The sequence below is a fragment of the Arachis ipaensis genome, chromosome B10 (genome assembly GCF_000816755.2).
Source record: "Arachis ipaensis cultivar K30076 chromosome B10, Araip1.1, whole genome shotgun sequence".
Lineage (NCBI taxonomy): Eukaryota > Viridiplantae > Streptophyta > Magnoliopsida > Fabales > Fabaceae > Arachis > Arachis ipaensis.
Window position 1 is genome coordinate 11,162,228 of NC_029794.2, and position 13,267 is coordinate 11,175,494.

The window sequence follows — 13,267 nt, forward strand, 5'->3', positions numbered from 1 at the left end:
CATGAGTCATGAGTTGGCACTTGAAGGCAAGGTGGAATTGAGTAATTGACTCAGAATATTTGTCACTCTATTTTACTCTTGAATTTTTGTTGACTATTTGTTTTCTTTTTGAATTTTCAACGGTAATAAATTAGACATACTATTTTTTATTATACATGCATATTTGTGTCATTATAATAATTTTAAAAATCAACTGTATTTTTAAAACAAACAAATAAAAAACAAAAATAATGCACACAAAAAAAAAAAACATTAATTAGATGGCATTCTAAACAAAATGTCGTAACTATAGCAGTATTTCTCACGCAATTCATATATAAATTTCAACTATGGAATAATTCAAAATTGAAGCTGTGATAATTCAATTATTTCCATTTAGAGATGAAAAAAAATAACATATTTCTAAGTAAATTTCTCTAGGACTATTTTTTCAGCATGAAACTTCTCTAGCGTATTTCCAACTAAACTAACACTCGCTAATTTAATTATGGGCTATATAAGGCAAGGATATTTATTAATAAGAGAGCAAAGAGAGCTGTTGAGGAATTTGAATAAAAATTTCGTCCAATTACTTTTTTATTTAAGAACTGTCAACTGTCAAGTGCCTAACTTTGAGAACAAATACTGTCAATCACACACAACTCCACATGTCGGCAATAAACGTTCCACTTGTTACTTACAGACCCTCTACTACTCTCTTATTATATCTTATTAGATACTTACTAATTAAAAGTGGATGTATCATGTAAATGTCATTACCATAAAAAATTTCATCCGATTGATTCATACGACCTATTTTTTCTGTCTTTTTTTATGAGATAAATTAATCATTTAGTGTTTTATTTTTTACAATATTATTAATAAAAAATTAAAAATGTTAAAGAAATTTTAAAATTTGAATCGATTAGTTTATCCATAAATGTCAGCAGAGTTTAAGAGAAGTTCTGATAGCATAATAAAAAAATTTAAAAAAATACATAACAAAATATTCTTTATTTTTGTGTACTCTTTATGTATTCTTTAAATTTTTTATTAATTAACCATAACAAAACCATCGGACATCAGTTTTAATTATTGAAATATCCTTTACTATAGAAACTAATTATTATATTTATTGCTATAACTTACTAAACTCTGATTTGTCTGAAAGCGGTTTCACCCAATTTTTTATGGCTGCCTGATAACATATAAGAATAAGAAAGTAGAACATAGAAAAAGAAAGATGTAACAAATGGAATTGAAGTTTTTACTTCCAAAAAATTGGTCTATGTGCGATAAAATAGTTTAACATTAATTTTTTATTTTTATTCGTGAATAAATTTATTAAGATTAAATTTTTATTAATAAAAATGATTCCATATAAGCCTAATGCATAATGGCATGACTCAATTCGACAATTCCGTAGTCCATAGGTGCAAGTCTCGAAAGAACAATCAATTATTCTAAGATTTCTAACACTTTTGTTCTCGAAATTCAGAGCAATATAATTAAAAAAGCCAACACATTTTAATTATAAAGAATAAGTAAAAATTGTACAAATAAAATCAGCTGTAAAATCTTATATACATAATCAACAGCTACAAGTCTACAACCACAGATATATGTACATACATACATTAATTAATTAAAACAGAAAATAATTAATTAAAACAAAAAAAAGTAATAATATACAAATAACACTATTCTATATCAAAAAGAAAAAAACACAAGAATAGAGCATCTTGAAAATCATCATTGTAATCGTGGTTGTCGTCAATTTCCGGTGTTACTTGTCGGAAGAGTAGCCACTAGAAACCGATGGGATTGTGGATGTAGAGCTAAGAGGACGATCAGAAGTAGAAAATTTGTAGTAGCTGCCTTCTCCGTCCTCTTTCTGCTTCTTGTGGCGACCGGAGTAGGACAGCGCCACTATGCTCTTGAATATTCTAATCTTGACTCGGCCCCTTCTCGGCGGCAACATCTGTGTGTCTCTGGCGGTGGTGGTTATTCATTTGGCATCTGCATCGGCCATTGAAGCGAAAAACAGAGGAATTGAAATGGTGCTTGGAGAAGGTGGAATTTCAGAAAGACAAAAGGTACAAGAATGAAGAGCGAAAAGAGAAACAAGTCTTTTGTTTTGGTTGTGAATTGTGAATTGTAATGAAAGTAAAGCGTGAATTCGAGTTATAGCTGTGTTATAAAGGTTTCAGAGAGTAACTATAGCAGCTTTGCTGTTAAAGTTTCTCCATTTTTACATGTTTCATTGTAGGGTCTTTAATTAATTTATTTTTTTTAATAGATTCTAAAAATATATAAAAAATTACAACTTAAGATTTTGGAAATCGAACAAGTATTTAAAACCTTATAATGCTAGACTTATATTATTAATCAATCATCTTAAACATGCACAAAAATAAATCATTAAATTGCATATTGAAATATGTATTTGATCTTTTATAAAAAAAATTATTAAAAATAAATTTTATTATTCAGTTATTACAGATTTAATTATTTTGTTATGGCAGATTTAATTATTCTGAAATTGGATTATTTAATTAAAAATATACAAAATAATATAATTATTTATACAAATTACATACTAATTAATTTTATTAATTTTTTAATGTATAAATAACTCAAAAAATTAAAATATATTTTATTTATTATTTTTATTAGCAGATCATGTTTTAATGAGTATTGTACTCTATTTTTTGAATTTGAATTCTTTAAATTTTGAACTTTTATTTTAGAGAGTAAAGTGTGATTTCTCACCCTTGAATAGTTTTTCTATCATATTTTCTCTTGATCTCACGTATAAAATAAATCGTAAGAAATAACACTCTATCTTCTAAAATAAAATTCAAAATTTAGAGGATCCAAATTTTTACTTTTTACATAAGCATTCGTCTAAGAGAATAGACTAATAGAAAAATAAAAATATAAACATTACAATTTTCTAAAAACTTAATTTTCCTTTAGAAATTTAATACTTTATTTCAAAAATTTTCATAAACTTATTTTATGTTTTCTCTAAATTTTATATGTTTCTTATATATTTTTTTCAAAAATATACTTACCTTATTACTTTTGTTTTTTCAATATATTCACAATTATATTTGATTTTCATAAACTATAAAAGGGTTCTATCTCATATTCTCATATAAATATAAAAATTGTGTTTCAATAAATGAAATCCATAAAAGCTATATAAAAAGATACCAAACAAAAAAATGTTATCTTGGAATAATATTTAAATATGATAATGCAAGACAATAATAAAGTAATTTTATTTAATTTAATATTTAATGTTATTTATTTATTCTAACAGTAACTACAATAATTAAAAATATAAAATTAAATAATTTTACTTACTTTTTCTTAGTTTTTTAAAATTTTGTTGAAATATTTAAAGAAAACACATAATAGAATTCAAAAAGGGAAAATTTTTTAAATTATTTAGAATACAAATATAAATTTTAAATTATTTTTTCAATAAATACACAACAAAAAATAAAAAAAATTCAATTTTTAAATTGTTAAAAAATATATTTAATTAATATCTAAAAAAAAACAATATCATCAAATAATACTTTAATATTACCAACTTTATACTACTCTCCAAAATACCAAAATCCCATAATACAAGAGGGGCAAAATATGAAAGTGAGTTTTATGGTGCCTTTTACTATGGTACTTAAATTGCTTAACTTGCTTTTAAAGGTAAAAAATAAAATGTTTAAAACAAAAAGTAAAATATTTAAAACTTATTAAATATTATCTATTTGTATTTTTTGGTAAATTAGACAAAATCTTAAAGGCACCATAGCATTCACCAATATTAAAATACCCACGGTGGCACATTTTACAAGAAAGGTTTCATAGTATTTTTTGGTGTATAATTTTCTTTTTACAAGACATTAGAGCACCTCCAATGGTGAGTTCCTCTTTGACTTTTTTCTAACATATAGGAACTCTAACCATTGGAGGAGAGAAGGAGTGAGTTCCCGCACAAGGATCAAGGTAAGGGAGTCCCTCTAAGCAGGGACTCAAATTAACCAATAATAACTTGCCATTTGGCAACTTATTATAAAAAAATAATAATATAAAATCTGAAATTACAGTGTACTATTATAGAGTTCAGGTAATACCCCTCAGCTACCACTGCTCCATTTTCTCCTTTCGGCATAAACTGAATCGATCGCTTAAAGCAATCCAACAAAACCCGATTCTTTGACAACCAATCAAACCCCAAAATCATCTCCAACCCAACCATTGACAAGCAAATCAAATCATGCACAAAATCTTTGCCCTCAAGCTTAAAACCTACTTGCCTACAATCTGACCTAGCCACAACCTTTTGATGCGGAGTATGTACATGCAAATCAAATGCTAATTCTGACACTTTCAATCCTAGTTTTTCAACTTTGTTAAATGCAATAAACGAAAGCAAAGCTCCAGTATCATACAATGCAACTGATGTTTTATCACCAATTAAGCATATACCTCTCATCAACGGATCCACGTTAGCAGCATCATTGGCATTCACAGCAAACACCCGACCTTGTTGGTTCTGGCCCACATTCTGAGTCTTCCTCCCACGAGTGCAATCTCTCGCAATGTGTCCAGGCAATCCACAGTTGAAGCAACCACCTATACCAATCTTGCAAGAGTCATTCGGATGAAAACGCCCACAACAATCACAAGTTAAATTCGGGAAAGTCTTACTCTGATTACTTCTCCCTCTCGCCTGGTGGTACTGATCAAAAGTGGGTCTCCTAACATTGCCTTGACCTTGAGGGGCATGTCCTCCCCTCTTGAAGTTCTGACCCCTCGACTGAAAGTACTTGCCACATCCACGGTTAGTATTTCCTCCACGAGTATCCCTTGACGAGGCTACCATCTTTGCACACTCCTCAATAACCCTTGCCTTGTTCACAAGCTCGGAGAAGATCAGAATCTCCAAAGGAGCCACAACAGTCATAATGTTATCCTTTAAGTCCCTTTGATACTTAATGCACTTCCAACTTTCATAGGTCTCCGGGGCACCCTGACATACCCTAGAGAACCTACAAAGCTCCTCAAACTGACTAGTGTAATCCGCCACAGACAAAGAGCCATTGCCGCCATAAACTCGGCATGGTTATCGGCCGGTTGCTCATTTCCAGTCTCTCTTCGTGAATGCGTATGACCTCGTCCGCGAGTGGCCATTAGGGTTCCTGTCTACACCAAACAATCGATATCAAGGTGATCAGTCTCAATATCAAAAGTCTAGTGCTTCAATTATCCCAAAAAGGCACTCACAAACAAGCATGCGATGCAATATCAATGAGATAACCTAAATAGTATCAAAGTGATCAGTCTCAATACCTCATGCTTGGTGCTTCAATTATCCCCAAAAAGGCGCTCACAAACAAGCATGCTATGAAATATCAAGTAGATAACCTAAATAGCATGAAAGAAAAATGACCCAGAGCGTGCAACGAAACACAATCGGTCCATCCCTCAGGCTCACGAGGACAAACCGCTCTGATACCACTAAATGTAACAACCTAATTACCCTAAGCCTTATCTCGCGTCGTAAAGCAAATGTTATTCAAAGGTTATGACAGTTCTAACGCTCATACATATAATATAGAAAGAATTAATATATTCTAGAAGTCCGATGAAGAATTAAGTTCAAAAACAAAGTTCAAAAAGTGCAAAACGTACTCACGAGGCTACACTAAACGAAGCACAAAATATACGTACGGATATCAAGGTATATGTAAATAGATGTATCAAAAGATAATACTATAGAGATCTAGCCACCGCTCGCGTAGTTTAAGTCGGCTAGTTACATACAGCCATACATAGTTTAGATAGATAAAACAGCTTATACAAACTTCCTCTCAAAGTAAGCCTCTAGGCAAAATAAATACAAAAGTAAGAGATCTTAAACAAAATAATCAAAAAGACTTCAAACAAGATAGCAATCCTCCGCTCTGTCACCACCAAGCAACTCACCCAGGTGGGTTACGACCTGCATCTGAAAAACAACAACAGAATATGGTATGAGAACTGGAGGTTCTCAGTATGGTAACAGTGCCCAGTGATATAAAATATAAGACTATGGGACGCCAGAGGCAATCCTAGAACTTTATATCCATCACAAGATTCAAATTAAAGCATAACTAAAACATGAAAACACCACTTAAAACCATAATAATAAAGGGGTAATCTAACTTAGTGGATTTCTAAACTAACAACTCTCCACTGTCCCACAACCTTCACCAACCTATCCTCTATGCGATCTCATTGCCACCGCCTTTTGAACCTCCTCAATCCCAGTAGAATACACAATTAATGGAATGCAAGTAAAGCACAAGTATAAGCATATATGTCAAGTAATTCAAATAGGAAATTAGGCATGTTATACAATTAGGCAAGCAATACAAGTCGGCAAAGCAAGCAAACAGATAAAAGATGCACATGATGAATTCCTGTCCTATTTGGTTGTGATATCACATTGTCGGTTCAACTGCCAACCCGACACATCTCCATGGAGATGTCGCCCTTCGGTCTCATAATGGGAACCCTAAGATATTGTTCCCAGATCACGGTCCAGGATGTCAGTGCCTGCACACTATAGTGATTCCAAAGGGATGCAAGTGGGATACTCTTGCCACAGACCTCACATCTCAGCGTAAGTGGGATAAACATACCGTCCTTACGCCGCCACCGCGACCTCGACAGGCGGGATTAACCTACCCTCCCTGCCAGGTAGGGGTGCACAAGACCCGGTCTGGCTCGAAGACTCGGACCGGACCGGATGACTTCGGGGCTAATTTGGCCCGACTTCGTTATGGTCCGGTCAGACCCGAGGTTTTAATAGATGGCCCCGGTTATTTATTAAATCGGGTTCGGGCCAAGCCTCGGGTCACCCGGCCCCGGCCCGTTGGACCCGTGTAGTTGTTTGCTACTTAATATTTTGTTGTTATAGGTTGATATGACACTATAAATTATTATTATTATTATTATGTTAATCTTGTGTTGGTTGTTAACTTTGTTTTAATTGTCTTTTGAACTTTGAATGTTTAATGTGTAATTGATATAATTATTATTATGAAACTTTAAATTATTATTATTAGATTCTAAATTATTATTATGCGAATGTTGCATTGTTATGGAATAATTATTTTTAAAAATTTAGAGGTTCAAAAAATGTAGAATCTAATTTTTGGTGATATCGTGATAAAGTTGATCAAGACCCGGGCTTCACCCGGTCTAGACCCGGCTTAAATGTGGCCCGAAAGTAACACGATTTCATCGGATCTAGGGTCGGGTAAGGGTCTCATAAATAGACCCGGTCATTATTTAGGGTCGGGTTCGGGTCACGGCGAACCCGGCTTCACCCGGCCCCATGTGCACCCCTACTGCCAGGCGCATAGCGTCTCAACAATTCTCATTATATAACAGCAATCCAATGGTTTTCAGAAAATCATTTTTCAGTATATCAATAATTCATCATTGCATTCCGAGTCCCAGACTCATCTCAACCATTGTCAATTCATAATTTCCATTCTGAGTCCCAGACTCATCTCAACCACTGTCAATTCATAATTTCCATTCCAACCCCATTAGTTCATCACTTTCATAATTCATTTAGAACTCTTCAATTCACCACTTTCACAATTCATTATCAATAATCACCAATACCATACGCTGCCTTTTCACTCAACTAAAACCATCCTCAGTACTCCAGAAACCTAAGCTTCTGTTCTCTAACTTTTTTACCAGAAATACCGAATTAGATCGCCTAGGACCTTTTCTATGTTTTGACATCCAAAAACAAGCCAAAGAGTCTTATATAAGTGTCACGGAAGTTTACAAGCTTGTCAGGAAGGTGAAACAGTTAAAAACAAGGTTTTTATTGAAAAACAGGGCCGTGTGCATACGCATAGGGTTGTGCGTACGCACGCCCAGGAGGATTTTCAAGAAGTGTGCATACGCATAGAGGTGTGCATATGCACAGGAAGTAAAAATTTCCATTCTGCTCGTTCGCAGAATGCGTGCGAACGCCCTCAACAGAATGCACCTTCCAGAGTGTGCGTGCTCACAAGGCTGTGCATGCGCACAGCTTGCAAAACTTCGTTGTTTGTGTGTGCGTATAGAACGTGCTAGCACTCCCAACAGCAGCCATATCCCCTTGTGTGCGTGTACACAAGGCTGTGCGTGCGCACACAAACCAAAAATCACAAATTCTGCAGCATTCACAGAATTCATATTTCAGACACCAACTTGCAACGATCATATCTTTCTCTAAAAAATTCAAATTTCTACAAAATTGATACCGTTTTAAAGCCCTCTCAATTATCTTTGATTTGATATAAAATTCATTCTATTTCACAAACTGTAGCTCAAGATATGATCCGTTGAAGTTCATCAAAATTTAATTTTTACAAAGTTCACAAATTTCTCAAATCCTTAAAGTTCATAACCAAAACCAACTTAAAATCACACCAAACTCCAATTTACCTCATAAATTACCATTTGTGTCACAAATCACCATTTACACCTATTTTCTTTCACATTACATATTCCTCAACCTCAATTATCAATTATTTCACACTATAACATTTTTCAACCAACACAATCATCCATCATCATTATATCACCAACAATCATCATGATCAATATCAATCTCAATCTTCAATACCATTTTATCAACATCAACATCACAATTCATCAAAACAACCCAAATTTATCAAATCATCATAATCATCATACAACGATTTCAACAACCAATTTAATCGAATCCTATCCTATAGGTAACTAGCCTAACTGTCCAGAAATATTATATATTACATAGAGAAAACCGAAACCATACCTTGACCAATTTCCAATATGCACTAAATCACCAAATTGACCTCCACCAAATTTCCACAAGCTCTCAAACTCAATCAAGCCACCAAGTCCACTTTCAAGTCACCAACATTCTCCATATAACACCAATTTAAGCTAAATACACATAATTCATAGCTAATTAACCTAGGGTTTATCATAATCACAATTTTACAAGGGTAAAGAATAAACTCACCTCACCCAATATTGATTGAGACAAAACCCAATAGGAGTCAAGTGCTAGAGTGTACCTAAATACCCAAAATCACAAGACTTCACTCAAAACCAAAACCAAATTTTTGAATTTCACAAGGGCTTGAAACTGAACAGAAAATTTCGAGAAGCTTACCACAATGCTTAGCTAGAAGTGACGGGCCCGGCGAGAGATTCACGTAGCTGCTGATGGCACGCGAATCAAAGCACCGTAGCTCGACTTATGGCCAATTGAGTGATGAGGTAAATCGTGTTTCTTGTAAACCCTCACTCTCTTTTCACTTCAGCAGCTCTTCCTCTCTTGAAGTGTGTAATGGGCTGAAGTGGGATGCATTTGAGTGTTTATATATGTTGGGCTTGGGCCCAACTTGGGCCCGGTCCAATCCGTTAATATTTTTGGTCCGTTTGTCCCAATTTTGGGCCAAACCTTTAAAATTAATACCCGGTTTTTTATTTTAATTATTTTTCTAAGGTTTTCTACTGTTTTTAATTACTCTCACTCAGTACCAGACAAACTTAAGCCGGTTTTATCGGTTCATTTACCGGTTTGAGTTTTTATGCGGTTTTTTGTAGAAAAATCTACTAATTCCAAAAATCATATTTAAAATTTCTAATTCACATTCTAAATTTTTTTGATCCTATTAATGCGGGCAGGTTAAGAGACATTGGCTATGAAGGCTACAAATTCACTTGGTCAAATAGACAATTTGGGAAAAATCTAATAAGAGAGACGCTGGACAGATGCTTAGTTTCTAATAAATGGTTGGCGGAGTACCCTAATGCAAGGGCTCTACACCTAGAGGATATGGGTTCTGACCACCATCCAATCATTATTCAGATCGATTAGCAAGTTCGGAAATAGAAGCGACGCTTCCGATTCCAAGAAAGGTGGTGTGAGTTGGAGGAGGTTCAAAACATTATCAAGGAAGCTGGCAATAAAGTTTCTTAGGATCACCGATGTACATTCTATTCAACAAATTGAAAAACTGCCATCATAAACTTGTTGAATGGCAACATACCAATCATAATAACTCAGCTAGGCTAATTGTGGAGCTTAATCAGAAGCTGGAAGCTGAAAAACAGAAAGGTCATGTAGCAGATAAGCGCCTCATTTTAAATCTAGAAGATGATCTTCAAGAGGCTTATGAGAAGGAGGAGAGATATTGGAAAGAAAAGTCCCGCGTGAAATGGTTACGGTGGGGTGACCAAAATACAAAGTTCTTCCATGCAAAGTTTCATGCTCGGAATAGACAGAACATGTTAGAGAAACTAAAGGACGAGAACGGGCTGTACCGGACTAATGTGGAAGGTATTGGGGAGGTAGCCGAATCCTTTTTCAAGAAGCTCTTTTCTACTTCAAATCCTAAATACCCCGAAGATGCTCTAGAAGGTTTGGAAAGGAAGGTAGATGATAGAATGAACCGCATACTCACTAGACCCATCACGGAGGAAGAGGTTAAAAAAGCTGTTTTCTCTGTCAATCCTTTTTCAGTGCCAGGAAGGATGGGTTCACAGCAAGGTTTTTCCAATTCTATTGGGAGGTTATCAAGAATGAAGTCTTTCAAACATGTGCTAGCTTTTTCTCTGGAGGTAAAATGCTTCGCTCCCTGAACCACACGCAAATTTGTTTAATACCGAAGATTACAGGTGTTGATTCTATGACTCAGATTCAACCTATTAGTCTGAGTACGGTGTTTTATAAGGTAATTTCAAAGTTTCTGGTTCATAGAATGCAGTTTTGTATGGATAAAATCATCAGTATGAATCAAAGTCGTTTATTAAGGGTAGGTTGATCAGTGATAATATACTTATAGCCCATGAATTTATGCACTATTTGAAGAACAAGAGGCAAGGTGATTTTGATATGGCCTTAAAGTTGGATATGAGTAAAGCCTATGACCGAGTTGAGTGGAGTTTTGTTTGGAAAATGCTCAAGAGGATGGGATTTTGTCAGAGGTGGATCGGCTGGATGCAGGAGTGTGTGACTATGGTTTCCTACTCAGTTCTTGTGGATGGGTTCTCTCACGGCTTTTTCAAGCCTACTAGGGGTCTTCGGCAGGGAGACCCCATTTCTTCCTATCTATTTCTCATTTGTGCAGAGGGGCTATCTCATCTGCTCCACAAGAGTGAACAGAGACATGAGTTTTCAGGTCTACGGTTAAACTGGCGGTGTCTTACCATTAGTCACTTGTTTTTTGCAGATGATTCTATTCTATTTGGAAAAGCCAATGATCAGACATGTCAAAATCTACTTTGACTACTTCAGAAGTATAGTGAGATTAGTGGTTAAGTTACTAACCTGAACAAATCCTCGGTTTTCTTTAGCCAGAACACGTTTGAGGAGCTGAGGAATGAGATTGCGTAGATTCTGCAAGTTCCACATGTTGGTTCACAGGATAAATATCTAGGCCTCCCTACAGTTGTGAACAGATAAAAAAACACTATCTTTAGCTACATTGAAGATAAGGTAACTAAGAAACTTAATCAATGGAAGCGATCATTATTATTGGCTAGTGGTAGAGAAGTTCTTATTAAGGTTGTGGGTTCTGTTGTGCCTATATACATCCTAAGCTGCTTCAAACTGCTAGAATCACTCATAGACAACATACAAAGCAAAATGATGCAGTTGTGATGGGGTCAGAGGGTGAATGAAAGAAAGCTTCAATGGATTAAGTGAAATACTGTGTGCAAAAATAAAGATCAGGGAGGATTGGGTTTCAAGGACTTGAAAGCCTTTAATTTGGCAATGTTGGGAAAGCAAAGTTGGAGGATACTAAAGAAAACTGATTCTTTGTTGTACTGAGTTTACAAAGCTAAATACTTTCCCTATTCCCCCTTCATGAATGCTCAGATTGGTCAGAACCCCTCTTGGGCTTGGAGGAGCATTCTTGAAGGCAAAAAACGTGCTCGAAAAAGGTTTGAAATGGCAAATCGGACAAGGTACTCAGGTCCGTATCTATGAGGATGTTTGGGGAAACAATAAAGGCAAAATTCAGAGAGAATCGATGAATGTTTTAAATAATAACCTAACATGGGTCAATCAGCTAATGCTTCCTAATGGCACATGGAATAAAGACCTAATCTGTAACACTTTCATAGATACAGTAGCTCAAAACATCTTGCAAACTCCTAGAACTGGTGAAGAAGACAAGCTTATATAGGGGAAGGAAAAGAAAGGCTCTTACTCAGTAAATACCAGTTATCAGATTAGTTTCCAATTCTTCTATCCAGCTTAGGAGTACCTTTCAGAAATTTTTCACAAGAAGGAGCTATGGCACTCAATTTGGGGGCCAAGGTGTCCAGCTAAGGTCAGGCTCTTTCTCTGAAAAGCGGTTCATGGTGGCATACCTGTAAGGAAGAAACTGCAAGTTAGAATCCCTACAGCCTCATCAAATTGCCCCAAATTTCAAATTGAGGAAGACACTGTTCTGCACTGTTTAATTACATGCCAACACTCAACTCAAGTATGGTAAAAAATTGGAATCGCTAACATACCTGGAGATTATGACGAGTTGTAAAAATGGTGGGTCTTAAATATGAAGAACATGGGTTCAGGCAATAGTGGTATTCGAAGGAAATGTTTCGCTGTAATAACCTTCTAGCAAATTTGGATAGCTTGAAATCTAAAGGTGTTTGAAGACAAAAACTCCTTAAACTTGGAGATTGCTCAAGCTGCCATTAGAGCCAGAGATGAATTTTGCGGAGTTACCTTATGCTAGTTCTCAATTTTAATTCCTTTTTTTAAGTTTCTCTTTGTGCTCGTTAGTTAATGAATTGTTTGTTTTGGCGAGTGCCACCTCTTCAGTTATGTTGTCCTTTTGAGGATCAATCCAATTTTTTCATTTAATAAAATGACTATCTTTAAAAAAAAGAGTGGGATCAAAATTATTTATATAGTGGGCAACTAAAATTTAAGGAAAAGTATAGGTAAACAATGAAAATACTAAACAATGTGAATGATAGATATATCGGATGTTCAATTCACTAGGTGTGCGGATAGTTATCCCAATATTAAAATTTAGGTGGATAATTTAGGAGTGTAGTGTGTTTTTATTTTATTGAACCAATTTTAGAGCTCATTGTTCACAAAAGTCATTATCACTTAGCAAAGTCCAAAATTTAATACTATAGACTATTTGAGATTTTTATAAAACTTAATGGAGATACTTATTCCCACATACCACCAAGTAGATCT

At 34.8% G+C, this 13,267-nt stretch overlaps 1 protein-coding gene across 1 annotated transcript in view; it reads right to left on the bottom strand.

Annotated features, from left to right (window-relative positions):
• Positions 1-4,960, bottom strand: part of LOC107620125 — an 8,810-nt gene extending 3,850 nt beyond the window's left edge. The window contains exon 1 of the mRNA XM_016322339.1: positions 4,323-4,960. Within this exon, the coding sequence (XP_016177825.1) occupies positions 4,323-4,960 (638 nt within the window). The remainder of the gene's footprint in view (positions 1-4,322) is intronic.